Source organism: Scyliorhinus canicula, chromosome 1 (assembly GCF_902713615.1).
Source record: "Scyliorhinus canicula chromosome 1, sScyCan1.1, whole genome shotgun sequence".
Lineage (NCBI taxonomy): Eukaryota > Metazoa > Chordata > Chondrichthyes > Carcharhiniformes > Scyliorhinidae > Scyliorhinus > Scyliorhinus canicula.
Window position 1 is genome coordinate 176,614,063 of NC_052146.1, and position 15,579 is coordinate 176,629,641.

The 15,579-nt window shown below is 45.7% G+C and overlaps 1 protein-coding gene across 9 annotated transcripts in view; it reads left to right on the forward strand.

The window, feature by feature from the left end:
- afdna (afadin, adherens junction formation factor a) overlaps window positions 1–15,579 on the forward strand; it is a 253,647-nt gene that overhangs the window by 166,777 nt on the left and 71,291 nt on the right. For all 9 annotated transcript variants that reach the window (XM_038803241.1, XM_038803250.1, XM_038803267.1 and 6 more), the window contains 2 exons: window positions 1,125–1,268; window positions 3,604–3,802. In XM_038803241.1, coding sequence (XP_038659169.1) covers window positions 1,125–1,268; window positions 3,604–3,802 — 343 coding nt within the window. The remainder of the gene's footprint in view (window positions 1–1,124; window positions 1,269–3,603; window positions 3,803–15,579) is intronic.

Here is a 15,579-nt window from a genome sequence, read left to right on the forward strand (position 1 = left end):
TCCCACAGTCCAAAGATGTGCGGGGTTAGGTGGATTGGCCATGCTAAATTGCCCGTAGTGTCCTAAAAAGTAAGGTTAAGGGGGAGTTGTTGGGTTACGGGTTGTGGGTAGATACGTGAGTTTGAGTAGGGTGATCATTGCTCGGCACAACATCGAGGGCTGAAGGGCCTGTTCTGTGCTGTACTGTTCTAAATTCTAAACTGTCACATTGATTATATATTGTGTATGAGAAAGAACTAGGCTGAGTATCAGAATTTTGGAGGGAAGTTGGGGAAGGAAATGAATGGATGAGTGGCAAAGGGAGAGAATGAGAAGAGACTGCTAATATATTTTTAAATCATCCTTAGGCCCTCTAAAGGTGTATTAATGGTAAAAGCATAGGTGGTGGATCAGGGACTAAAATGGGAATATATGAAGAGGGGCATGGCTCATGTACTAAATTAGTACTTTGCATCTGCCTTTACCAAGGACGAGGATGCTGACAAATTCATAGCTTGGTTGCACTTAAAGTTAATGAGTCACCAGAACTGGATAGAATGCATCTGAGAATGGTGCGAGAAGCAAGGGTGGGAATTTGCACAGGTCCGGCCATAATCTTTTAATCCTTAAATTTGGGGGCCAGAGGACTGGAGAATTTAAAATCTTATACACCTGTTCAAAAAAAAAAGAATGCAAGGATAAACCCAACACTGCAGCCCAATCAATTTGTGCTCAGCGGTAACAAATATTTAGTGATTATTTGGGACAAAATTAACAGTCACATGGGCAAGTGTGAATTAAGTAAGGAAAACCAGCATGGATTCGTTAAAGGCAATTTTGTTTAATCATAATAAAAAAACAGGAAATGCTAGAAATATGACTGATTGCATTTGTGGAGGGCAAAAGAGAATAAATGCTTCAGGTCTGTTGACCTTTCATCAGAAGGTCAAAATTAAATGCCAATACAGTAAAATAGGGTGTTGCATGTAACATCATTGGCAGAGTCAACATGCTGCTTGAGAAATATTATTTATTAAAAAATAATTTATCATGTCTATTGAAATGTGTTGAACTGGCCCCATAATTTGAATGGGAAAGTGAAATGATTTTGGTGCAGAAATCCAAATTTATTTTTACTATTTTAGGCAACTACATTGTTAACGATGGATAAATATTTGGCAGAAGACGTTTCAAACATCAACAACACTTGCTTTAAGTTGAATTCATTGCAGCTGCAAGCGCTGCTTCAAAGTTATCACTGTGCACAGGATGAACCCTATATCCCTCAGGTATCTAAATTGCTAACCCGCATATTGCGGTTCATTTTTGTGGTTGTATTTTGGGTACTAATGGAGTTACCTTGTTGCCATTGTTTAGCATTGAAACCTTTGACAAGCCCAAAAAATGGTGGAGGAAGTGAAAAGGGAGAGATTTGGCATATTGCCAAGCATTTATAAGGGTTGGGGGGGGGGGGGGGGGGGGGAGGAAGGAAGAGAGAGAGAGAGGGAGTGTGCATGTTCTTATTGGCTGCGCAATCCTGACCAAAAATACCAGTTGTGTGCATTTGATGGACAGCAATTGAGTTAAATATTTTGGGTACAATTAAATATGAAAATTGTTTTTTTTTAAGAAAGCAAGTACTGAGATGTGTTTGGGGATATTTGCTGACTGCTAGTAGTTGACAGATTAATAGTTGAAGGAAATTTAGACCTGCCCTAAATTTTGATGCTTTGCTTATAAATGAAGTGAAAAGTAAAATCATAAATGCATTCATGATACTTGATTCCATTTGAAGCTGCAGAACAGTGAGTTGAAACTGGGAGATGAAGATAGATTGATGTGGACAAAATCATGATTTCCAATTCCAACTTGGCAGCAAACCTTTTTTTAAATATAAAGGGTGATCTGCTCAATGTTGTATGGGATCTTGCTGTGCATAAATTGGCTGCTACATTCCTATGTTGCCACAATGACAGAGCTTGAAAAATAATTTGGTGTTTTGGGATGTCCTGAGGTAATGAATGGCATTATAGAAAGCGCAAGTTTACATTTCTAAAATATGTTTTGAACAGATGGCAGCCAAAATAGGCATTAAAGAGAGAGGAAAGCTAGTGTTTTACAAAGGCTCTGTAGCAAGAAGACACGTAGACCTGAGATAAAAGATTAGTGTACCCTACAAAGATATGAAGTGCCAGATATATTTGTAAAAATGACATAAAGAGATTGGGTATGATCCTGGGTGTTTGTGAAAAGCCTGAAGCTTAGATGCACTGTACCAGGTTAGGGCAATGGAAATTATGCCTGGAGGTAGAAAATCAATAAAATTAATCACAATGGACTTTATGATCATGGAAATTCCGAAATAAAATTTTTATATTATGTTATTTGCTGATTTTGTGTCTTACATTAGCTGCAGGAACTTCAGGAATTGGGAACATCTCCCACATAGCTGTTGCAAAAACGGTAAATGAAGGGACCGGGAGAAAACTCAAAGACCCAACTCACTGCATTGCAAGCAAATCACCACTGTTTCACCAACAGGCAATGAGAAATAAAAGATGCAATACTGGTCCACTCCATTCACTCTTTGATATTAAAATAAACAAAGTCAGGATCTGCCTAGTTACCCTCTACATGGCACTGCAGCTGCAGTTAGCTTGCATGGTAATGGAGTAGTTATAGTCCCAGATCAGCGATCCAGAAGTCTCAAGTTCTAAATCTGGTCATTCATGGGCTGTCAGAGTAAGTGAGCATAATGGTTGTTGGTTTGGCCATAAAGACTTCACTAGTTCATTAATATCCTACAAAGAAGGGAATCCACCAAGCCTGCTCGTTATTCCAGTCCCCCGAAATGTGCTTGGACTTGGAGCGACTATGATGGTGTCGTGGTGTTGACGCTGGATTAGTAATCCAGAGACCCGGCATAATGCTCTGGGGACCTGGACTCTTATCTCACCATGGCAGATCGAAAAATTTGAATTCAATAAAAATCTTGGAGCGACTATGTCCCAAGAGCACTTTTTTTTTAAAAGACCCAGACTGTTGTTTTGAGAAAGCAAACCCAAATATGTTCACCCCAACTCACTACAGCTTTCCTTAAGTCCCTTGACTCGGGTAATTTACTCCTTCATCTCTCCCCACCCAGGCCCCCAGAAGCCTATGGCATCCATACTGACTAAAAGTTGCGTGGAGCTTCCAATTGGCATGCCTCTCAGCAGCAGTATGTAGTTCAAGTAGGATTGTTAAGATTTGTAGTATTTTATGTTTAAAATATTTTAAGATTGATAACCTGCTCAAAAATACTTCATTTTGAAACCATAAATACTTAGATCTCGGATCTCTATTCCCAACTCAGTTTGTCGATGTTCTCTCCACTTTCAGTTTGGCTGTAATGGAAGATTTTTCCCTTCCCCCATAGACAAGTTCCTACTTTTTTGCTTAATTTATTGCTGGTCGTAATGGTGCTGTTCTATCACTCTGAGGTAACTCTTCAAAATGCATCGTGCAATCCACTCTTTTAATCAGCCAGCTAGTCAAACTGTTTTAGTAAACAGAATAAATATAATGTGATATAACATAGCTTTAGCAATGCACATTGACCAGCAATTGTTTTTACTTTTTTAGGAGTTGATTGAAAATGTAGTGGCATTAGCAGAGAACACAGCTGATGAACTTGCTCGCAGTGATGGTAGGGAGGTGCAACTGGAAGAGGACCCTGACCTACAGCTCCCATTTCTATTACCTGAAGATGGATATTCTTGTGATGTTGTCAGGAACATTCCTAATGGTCTTCAGGAATTCTTAGAACCACTTTGCCAGAGAGGTAATATTTTTCAATTTATTGCTCCCAGTGGTGGAAAATTATTGAAAATGCTGTATCACTTTTGCCTAAGGGGAGAATATTGCAAAACCAACTGTGACAAATTCACATCCCTTGCTGGTTACCATGTTCTTTTTTTAAAAATTGGAGTAGTTGAATATGTTTATATTGCCAGGCAACAGCTTTATTGGAAGACTTGACATTTGATACCTAAACTTTTGGATTTTACTAGGTATTTCATGCTCATAGAATCCCTACATTGCAGAAGGAGACCATTCGACCCATCGTGTTTGCACCAAGCCTCCAAAAGACCACCTTACCTATAAACATCCCGCACCTCATAGCTTAACCTGCGTATCTTTGGACACTAAAGGGAAATTTAGCATGGTCAGTCTACCTAACCTGCACATCTTTCAACTGTGGGAGGAAACCAGAGAACCTGGAGGAATCCCATGCCGACACTGGGAGAAATTGCAAACTTCACATTGCCATTCAAGGCTGGACTTGAACCCTGGTCTCTGGCACTGTGAGGCCGCAGTGCTAGCCATTGTGCCTCCGTGTTATTATTTTTGATTATCTGCGGAGGTTAGTTTCTATAGGACCACGGTGTCCTTGAACAGATAATTGAACAATAACTTGCCACCTCAAAATAATTTAGAATTTAAATCTACAAATTATCACCAAATCTGAAATATCGTAAACATGTGCCTCCAAACTAATTTGCAACCTCAGTAAATTTAGGACTATTAGATTATAACCAAATTGTTCTCTCCATGTTTTGTGTTAAGAATTAACAGGGTTGCTAAAATCAGTGAGTCAAGTATGTCAGGAATTACTCATATATTACTCTAGGCCTTTGCTGAATTAGCTGGTATCCTGGTGGAAGCTATTGAACTAGCAACGGGATATCAGCCCAGGGATTCTGATTGCTGTCAGCTGGAGGTGCATGTGCTGTAATGCAGGGGTGACAAAATTAGGCAAATCTAAGATGCTTTATACTTCACCCTGTCCTCCTGGTAAAGCTTGTTGATGACCGAATCGCAAAGTAGTTATGGCGCAGAAGGAAGCCATTTGGCCCTTCGTATCTGCACCGGCTCTTTAAATGAATATCATGGCTTTGTGCCTCTGGCTTCCTCTGCCTTTTCCCATTTCTATTCAAGTAATCATCTAATGCCACTCTTGAATGCTTCAATTGAATTGGCCTCCATCACGCTTCCAGGCAGCGCATTCCAGACCTGAAACGCTGGTTGTGTGATAATAATTCTCTCATCACATCTGCTTTTAAATCTGTACCCTCTTGATCCTTTTTACGAGTGGAACAGCTTCTCCCTAGTCACTCTGCCCAGCCCTTTCATTACTTTGAATGCCTCTAACAAATCTCCTCTTCTCTCCAAGGAGGACAGTCGCTACCTCTCCAACCCCTCATAAAATTTATTATCCCTGGAACCATTCTTGTAAACCTTCTACACGCTCTCAATTACTTCATATCCTTGCTATAGTGTGGTGCCTGTCATAATATACACACAAATATATGATGGTGCATAGACAGACACTGATTGATTGACACACTGAATGACCAATCAACACACACAACACAGCAGCCAATCACCAGACAGGACACGGCCACTATAAAGCCAGAGGGCACTAGTTTTCCCGCTCTCTTGGGATGCAGCGTCTGCGACAGCCAGAGCCCATGATCAGCAACACGAACATCATAGCGTTTACAGTGCAGAAGGAGGCCATTCGAGTCCGCACCGGCTCTTGGAAAGAGCTCCCTACCCAAGGTTAACACCTCCGCCCTATCCCCTATAACCCGGTAACCCCGCCCAACACTAAGGGCAGTTTTGGACACTAAGGGCAATTTATCATGGCCAATCTACCTAACCTGCACATCTTTGGACTGTGGGAGGAAACCAGAGCACCCGGAGGAAACCCACGTACACACGGGGAGGATGTGCAGACTCCGCACAGACAGTGACCCAAGCCGGAATCGAACCTGGGACCCTGGAGCTGTTAAGCGATTGTGCTATCCACAATGCTACCGTGCTGCCCCTATCTGCAATGTGCTAGCAGTAAAGTCTGATCAGGTGTTGGTAGCCTGTCTCTCTCACTGCTCTGGTAAACGCAGTCCTCGCCGTCCCAGCATACCCAACAGATCATGGTACCAGTGCGTGATGTTAGAGTTTGATGGACCTGCCCTGAGATCGCCTTTGACCAGCGATCAGCCATCCGGTAGTATGGATGGCATCCGCCCTCCCCCGCCGCTCCGCATCACCGGCAACCTCGGTGCCAACTGGAAGATATTTAAGCAGAAGTATCAACTGTACCTCGAAGCCACCGACCTTGAAGCCGTCTCAGATGCCAGAAAGATTGCTCTCTTTCTCGACACGGCCATCCATATTTTCAACTCCCTCACATTCGCTGAAGGTGAGGACAAGTCCAAGTTCAAAACAGTCCTGCTCTAATTCGACAGCCACTGTGACATCGAAGCCAACAAAAGTTTTGAACGCTACGTCTTTCAACAGCGTCTGCAGGGTAAGGATGAACCGTTTCAATCTTTCCTAACCCATCTTCGCATTCTCGCGCAATCACGGCTCTACCTCCGACTCAGTGATCCGCGACCAGATTGTTTTCGGAGTGCACTCGGACCCCCTATGCCAGCAGCTCCTTAAAGTAAAACAGCTCACCCTCGCTATAGCCATCGAAACCTAAGTTCTGCATGAGCATGCCACTAACCGATACTCGCACATTCAAGCGGCAGAGACGGCGCGGCAAGGACCCCACGATACGGAGTGGGTGCAGGCCGTAAAACAGCTCCAGGGCCTGAGCCTGGATGAGGGCAGCCACTTGGCGCACTTTTCCCGGGCTCCTGCGCATGAGCGCAACGACCGAGGGGACGGTGAGGCCGAAGACCGAACTGCGCAGGAGCGCACAACGTACGACCGCACGGCGCATGCACGTGGCGCACTGAGCGTTCTTGCATCACGACGTGCAACAACTGTGGCTCCTCCCACTTAAAGCGACAATGTCCCGCAAAATCTCAACACTGTCTCCAGTGTGGCAAGCTTGGGCACTACGCAGCCCTGTGCAGGTCTGCTCAAACACCTGCCTCCCGTCGCTCCCAGCAGCAGCGCAGCAACGTCCAGACCGTACAACAACCGGTCACAGATTCCGATTCCGACATGGTTCCAGATCCTGACACCAAGGATCTTAAATTCCCATTCCGGGTGGACATCATCACCGAGCATACGATGCTTCAAAAGAAAAAGGTAAAGCCCTTCCCAGTGATGAGCATTGATCCGGATGACAGTGGGCAGCACGGTAGCATGGTGGTTAGCATAAATGCTTCACAGATCCAGGGTCCCAGGTTCAATTCCCGGCTGGGTCACTGTCTGTGCGGAGTCTGCACGTCCTCCCCGTGTGTGCGTGGGTTTCCTCCAGGTGCTCCGGTTTCCTCCCACAGTCCAAAGATGTACGGGTTAGGTGGATTGGCTATGCTAAATTGCCCTTAGTGTCCTAAAAAATAAGGTTAATGGGGGGGTTGTTAGGTTACTGGTATAGGGTGGATACGCTGACTTGAGTAGGGTGATCATTGCTCGGCACAACATCGAGGGCCAAAGGGCCTGTTCTGTGCTGTACTGTTCTATGGTGTGCCTCCCTTACGGTCAACAAATCTCGCATCCGATTCAGGCTGGACACCGGCGCTTCAGCCAACTTCATTTTGCAGTCTGACCAGGACAGCCTCCACGTTAAGCCGACCATCCTTCCATCCGCCTGCCAGCTTCTCGACTACAATGGCAAAGCCATTGCTGCCAGCGGCTCATGCCGGCTTGTGGTGTTGCACCGTTCCCTAAATGCCACTTTGAGATTGTAGGGTCCACCAAAGCTTCCCTACTCAGTGCTCAGGCGTGCAAGATCCTGAATCTCGTCCAAAGGGTTCACTCCATGTCGCCCGCTGAGGCATCAGCATCGCCGGACGCCGACTTTCAGACACAACTGAAGAACATTGTTACTCAATACCACAGCGTCTTCGAGGGTATGGGCACACACTCCCATACACGTACAAAATTATTTTAAAACCAAATGCCACATCTGTGGTCCATGCACCCCGTCTGGTGCCGGCACCCCTTAAGGACTGCCTCAAGCAGCAGCTGCAGGACCTCCAGGACTAGGGCGTCATCTCTAAAGTAACGGAACCCACCGACTGGGTCAGCTCCATGGTGTGTATTAAGAAACCATCAGGAGAACTACGCATTTGCATCGACCCCAAAGATCTGAACCGTAACATCATGAGGGAACACTACCCTATCCCAAAGCGCGAAGAACTCGCCTGCGAGATGGCTCGCGCCAAAATTCTCACAAAATTGGAGGCCTCCAAGAGGTTCTGGCAGATACAACTTGACGCATCCAGTCGGAAGCTCTGCACCTTTAACACCCCATTTGGGCGGTATTGTTACAACCGTTTGCCGTTTGGCATCATCTCAGCCTTGGAGGTGTTCCACCGAATAATGGAGCAAATGATAGAGGGCATCGAGGGGGAGCGGGTATACGTAGACAACATCATTGTCTGGTCCACCACCCCGCAGGAACACATCGATCGCCTCCAACGCGTCTTCCGGAGAATCCACAAGCATGGCCTCCGCCGCAACAGAGCCAAATGCTCCTTTGATCAGCCAGAATTCGTCACCCACCACAGAGACTGAATTTATGAACTGCCTGAATTTATGAACTGAGTGAATTCATGAACTGATTGTTTCGTTACCCTGGTTCTTCGTTCGCTCGTTTGTGCATACTGTTATTTATATCCCATGTTTTGTTACATACACTCCATCTGCACTAGACACCTTCCCGTGTAAATATGTTAGGATTTTTGTATATAGCCAGGATCATGGTCATGTAAATATGCTCACATGCTCTCTATATAGTCAGGCACATTCACATACCACACTATTTATTGCCACATACACATATTTTTTTTTCAAAAAGGGGGAGATGTCATAATATACACACAAGTATATGATGATGCATAGACAGACACTGACTGACACACTGAATGACCAATCAACACACAGAACACAGTAGCCAATCACCAGACAGGACACGGCCACTATAAAGCCAGAGGGCACTATCCTGCTCTCTTGGGATCCAGCCTCTGAGACAGCCAGAGCCCGTGATCAGCAACATGAACATCTACCATGTGCTAGCAGTATAGTCTGGTCAGGTTAGCCTCAGGTCTCCAGTCAACTTAACATAGTGTCAACACACAGTGCAAATAAGTATTTATTTTGATGTGATTAATTAATACTAAGTTGAATAACTATTTATTTTCATGTAATTAATTAATTAGTGCTAGAAATGTCAGTCAGTGGGTGCAGTGCTCTAGCTGTGAGATGTGGTAGATCTGTGACGCTTCCAGCATTCTGGATGACTACATCTGTAGGAAGTGTACCCAATGGAAGCTCCTCACAGGCTGCTTGGTTTGGTTGGAGCAGCAGTTGGAGGTACTTATGAGCATGCAGATGGCGGAATGCGTCATAGACACAAGTTATAGAGACATGGTCACACCCAAGGTGCAGGCAGACAGATGGGTGACCGCTAGAAAGGACAGGCAGTCTGTGCAGGAATCCCCTGTGGCTGTTCCCCTCTCTAACAAGTATACCATTTTAGATACTATTTGGGAGGATGGCCTATCGGGGAAAACAACGGCCAGAACAATGGCTCTGTTGATCAGCAGGGAGAGTTAAAGAGAACAGGAATAGTCATAGAGGACTCCATAGTTAGGCGCACAGATAGGAACTTCTGTGGTCATGAAGAAGACTCCAGGATTGTATGTTGCCTCTCGAACCATTTTCCCACTTTTCCAATGTTCGCGGCCCAGTAATACAGAATCAGGTTTGGTAGCGCCAACCCACCCAATTGTTACCCTCTCAGCAGGAAGGCTCTTCTAATCCTGGGAGTCTTTCCTGCTGAGACAAAGGCAGAGATTAATCTATTAACCATAGCGAAAAAAGATTTACAGAGGAAGATCGGAAGACTCTGGAATACTAATAGAAACCTGGGCCAAATGTTCAATTTGACCGTATGTACTCGACCTGCCAAGGATAGTGGGAGGGCATCCCACCTCTTTGGGTCCCCCTTCACCACCTCCACCAGACCAGCCAAGTTCAGCTTGTGTGAAGGATACAAATTTTTTCAACAGTTCCATAATTTCTCCCAAATCTGAGGATCAGAGAAGTCCAAAAACAAATCGTCTGCATAAAGGGACACTCTATGTTCTTCACCCCCACCCCCCATACCTTTCCATTCCCCTGACAATCTAAGCGCAATGGGCAACAGTTCAATCGCTAGCGCGAACAACAGTGGGGACAGCGGGGATCTCTGTCTTGTGCCCTTGTGTAGTCGGAAATATCCTGAGCCCACAGCATTGGTCCGGACACTAGCCAGGCATTATATCGCAGTTTCACACAGGAAGTAAAACTAGGACCTAACCCAAATCGTCCCAAGACCTTGAAGAGTTGGCTCCACTCCACCCGGTCAAAGGCCTTCTCCGTATTCATGGAGATCATTACCGTTGGCACCTGCTCCATAGAGGGTGGCATGACCACATTCAAAAGCCTCCTGATGTTGGGTGACAACTGTCAGCCCCTGACAAGCCCTATCTGGTCCTCTGAGATCACTTCTGGCAAGCACCCCTCCAAACGTTTCGCCAGAGCCTTAGATAGTATTTTTGCGTCAATATTTAATAATGAAATGAAATGAAAATTGCTTATTGTCACAAGTAGGCTTCAAATTAAGTTACTGTGAAAAGCCCCAATTGAGAGGACAGCATGGTGGCGCAGTAGTTAGCACTGGGACTATGGCGCTGAGGACCTGGGTTCGAATCCCGGCCCTGGGTCACTGTAGGTGTGGAGTTTGCACATTCTCCCCATGTCTGCATGGGTTTCATCCCCACAACCCAAAGATGTGCTGGTTAGGTGGATTGGCCACGCTCAATTACCCCTTAATTGGGAAAACAAAATTGGGTACTCTAAATTTATATTAAAAATATATTTAGTAATGAAATAGGCTTGGAAGGTCCACACTCAAGGGAATCTTTGTCCTTTTTGAGTTTAGAGAAATAGAGTCCTGCGCCAGCGTAGTCAGTAGCACCCCCCTCAGTAGAGAGTCATTGAACGTTCCCAGTAAGTACTGCACCAAACGTGTCGGCAAACCCGTAGTAAAATTCCGCCGGAAAACCATCTGGCCCTGGTGCTTTCCCCGATTGTACAGAACCAATATTGTCTATAACTGTCCCCAGCCCCTCCCTCTTCACCCTTTCCACCCCTGGGGAAGTTCAGTCCATCGAAAAATTGCTCCATCTCTGAGCCATTCTCCAGCGGTTCAGACTTGTTGAGCCCTGCCAAGCTTATCCTTGTGGACTTATACGATATTATTTCCACTGACTTCAGTGCTTCCCAGAACTTGGAAGGCGAGTCCTCCCCATTCTGGTTGGAATCTACGTAATTCCCTATGGCTGAAGTCACCCTTTCACAAAACCCCTTATCTGCTAGGAGTGATATGTCCAACCTCCATGGGAATATTGGGATCAGCCTATCTGCAATCACATAGTGTGGAGCATGGTTTGATATTGCAATCACCACGTACCCAACTCCCACCACTCCCAGAACTAAGACCTTTCCCACTAAGAAGAAATCCATTCTGGAGTAGACCCGGTGCACACGAGAGAAGAAAGAATACACCCTTTGGTGACTAAATCTCCATGGATCCACCTCTTCCCCCTCCCACCCTCCCAATCTGTTCCGTGAACACAGTCAGCTCCCTTGCCATCCCAGAAGTACAGTAAGAAGCCTTACAACACCAGGTTAAAGTCCAACATGTTTGTTTCAAACACTCCTCCTTCCTCAGGTGAATGAAGAGGTATGTTCCAGAAACATATATATCGACAAATTCAAAGATGCCAGACAATGCTTAGAATGCGAGCATTTGCAGGTAATTAAATTTTTACAGATCCAAAGATAGGGGTAACCCCAGGTTAAAGAGATGTGAATTGTCTCTAGCCAGGACAGTTGGTAGGATTTCATAAGCCCAGGCCAGATGGTGGGGTTGAATGTAATGCGACATGAATCTCAGGTCCCGGTTGAGGCTGCACTCATGTGCGGAACTTGGCTATAAGTTTCTGCTCGGTGATTCTGCGTTGTCGCGCGTCCTGAAGGTCGCCTTGGAGAACGCTTACCCGGAGATCAGAGGCTGAATGCCCTTTACTGCTGAAGTGTTCCCCGCACTGAATACAATATTGTTGTGAAGTCTTGTGCTCCAGAACTTGCCTCGCTCCTAGCCAAGCTGTTCCAGTACATAATGTGGAAATTTGCCCAGGTGTGTCCTGCAGACGAGAAATAGGACAAATCCAACCCAGCCAATTACAGCTCTATCAGTCTGCTCTCCATCAGCAAAGTGATGGAAGGAGTCATGAACACTGCTATGAAGTGGCACTTAATCAGCAATAACTTGCTCACGGGTTCCGCCAGGGTCACTCAGCCGCTGACCTCATTACAGCCTTGGTTCAAACATAGACAAAAGAACTGAATGCGAGAGGAGAGGTGAGAGTGACTCAACTTGACATCAAGGCATCATTTGACCAAGTATGGCATCAAGGAGCCCGAGCTAAACTGGAGTCAATGGAAATCGGAGGGGAAACTCTCTGCCAGTCATACCTGGCACAAAGGAAGATGGTTGCGGTGGTTGGAAGTCAATCATCTCAGCTCCAGGACATCACTGCAGTGTTCCTCAGGATAGTGTCCAAGGCCCAACCATCTTCAGCTGCTTCATCAATGACCTCCCTTCCATCATAAGGCCAGTAGTGGGCATATTTGCAGATGACTGCACAATGTCCCGCAGCATTCGTGACTCCTCGGATAATGGAGCAGTCCATGTCCAATTGCAGCATGACCTGGACAATATCCAGGCTTGGGCTAACAAGTGGAAAGTTACATTCGTGCTACACAAGTGCCAGGCAATGACCATCTAACCACCACTCCATAACATTCAATGGCCTTACCATCGCTGAATTTCCGCAATCAACATCTTGGGGGTTACCATTGATCAGAAGCTGAACTGGACTAGCCGTATTAATACTGTGGCTACCAGGGCAGTCAATGGCTAGGAATACTATGGCGAGCAACTCGCCTCCTGACACACACACACACCCCCCCCCACCACCCCCCAAAAAAAAGCCTGTCCTCCATCTATAAGGCACAAGTCAGGAGTGCGATGGAATACTGTCCACTTACCTGGATGAGTGCATCTCTAACAACACTCAAGAAGTTCAACATCATCCAGGACAAAGCCCACTTGATTGCTCCCCCTTCCACAAACATTCAAACCCTCTACCACTGATGAACAGTGGTAGCTGTGTGTACCATCTACAAGACGCACTGCAATAACACGCCACGATTCCTGAGACAGCACCTTCTAAACTCACAACCACTACCATCTAGAAGGACAAGAGTAGCAGATACCTGGAAACCCCACCACCAGAGGTTCTCCTCCAAGTCACTCACCGCCCTGACTTACAAATATATCGTTGTTCCTTCACAGTCGCTGGGTCACAATCCTGGAACTCCCTCCTCCACGGCAAAGTGAGTGTACCTATACCTCGAGGACTGCAGCGGCTCACACAAGAATGTGTGAGGTTCAAACATGTGCGGATTCGGTGGATTGGCCATGATAAATTCCCCCATAGTGTCCAGGGATGTGCAGATTAGGTTATGGGGCTACGGGGATAGGGCGGGATGGACGAGGGTGTGGACATAGGTCGAGTACTCTTTCAGAGGGTCGGTGCTGACCTGATGGGCCAAATGGCCTCCTTCTGATTGTAGAGATTCTATGAAGAAGGCAACTCACCACCACCTTCTGAAGGGGCTGGTTTAGCACACTGGGATAAATAGCTGCCTTGTAATGCAGAACAAGGCAGCAGCGCGGGTTCAATTCCCGTACCGGCTTCCCCAATGTGGAATGTGGCGACTAGGGGCTTTTCACAGTAACTTCATTGAAGCCTACTCGTGACAATAAGCGATTATTGAAGGGCAACTGGGGATGGGCAATAAATGCTGCCTCACCAGTGATGCCCACATCCCGTAAATTAAATAAATGTTTTTGAAGTCGGGCACCCACTTACCCATTTCCTCATCCAAACCAAAACAAAAGTACATATTTGACCAAAAAAAAGTTCACGCCCCTCATTGACCAATCAAACTACTCCATAATATCATATGCGAGAAGAAGAAAATGGAACCCCAAATAGCTGCTACACAAACAGTGACAGGAACTATGAACATGCAAAATTTGAAAAAAAATAAAAAAATTCCCATAACCACAATCAAATCTCTCCTCGTCCACTCCTCAAAAAGCCATTTGCTTCCTCTGGAGTATTAAAATAATGATCCTTGTTTTTAAACCTGACCCAGAATCAAGCTGGGTAAACCATTCCAAATTGAACCTTACTTTTGTAAAGTGCAGCCTTGTCCTTGTTGAGCCCAGCTCGTCGCTTTGCTAGTTCCGCCCTGCAGTCCTGGTAAATTCAAATACAGTGCACTTTCCCTCGTGGCCATTGCCCATTTCAAGATCCGCTCTTTATTGAGAAATCTATGAAGGCAGACTATGATCGCTCACAATGGATCCCTGGATTTTTGTTGGCAAAGCCCCCCCCCCACCAACAAATTTGCCACAAATTCTGTGGCACTCGTGCCTTCGATGCCCTGCAATAGCCCTACAATCTGCAGATTTTGGCGCCTGGATCTTTTCTCTTGGTCTTTAACCTTGGCTCTTATAACCTTTTGGGTCTCTGCCATCAACAAAACCTCAGCCTCTGAGACTGCCTCTTCCACCTTTGTGCCTTGTACCTCCATCCCTCTCGAGGTTAACCGGGGGCGGGCTGCTTCCTCGATTGTTCTGAAAAGATCTTCCACCATAAACTGCCTTTGTTTGTGTAACTTCCCCACAAGGAATTCCATCAATTTCTCTGGTTCTTGGGAAGACGTTGATATTCTAGAGAACTCCCCATGTTTTTTTTTCCTCGCGGAAATGCCGAATTTGGTGTGGAACTTTTATTGTTCATTGTTCACACCTGCAAATGCAAAGGCAACCACCAGTCCTGTGATAATCAAAGATGACTATCTCGCCTACTAGTTTCTGGAAAGATTCTTGCCACAATTCTTCTAAACTGGCTCATATTACACCTTGAGCATGGTTTCAGAAAAGGTAGGGGAACCATCAACACTAGGTTCGCCAACTGCAGGAAAAATGCCGTGAAGGGATCTGAAAGATTGAGCACTTTTAGTGCCCAGACAAATTGATTCAGCTGGTTCGACAGTTCCATGACGGCATGCAGGCCTGCATCCTTAATGACACAGACCTTGGCCTTTTCCCTGTCTCCGGTGGGGGAAATGGTTGCATATTGGCGCTGGCCCTCTTCATGTTCTCAACCATGCTCACTGACGCCTTCCAGGATGAGGATCCAGGCATGGACATCATCTACCGAATTCATTACAAGCTTTTGTGATGCCTCGAGGTCAAAACTAAGGTCCTCGTTGATTAATTGCGTGATTTTCAATTTGCTAATGACTGTGCACTAAACGCTGGAAGTGAGGTAAACATATGGCACATTATGGACCTGATTTCACACCATGTGATAACTTTGGTCTCACCATCAGCACAAAGAAGACAGAAGTCATGTTCCAACCTTCCCTAGGAAAGCTCTAGCAAGAGTCAACAGTTAGATTACC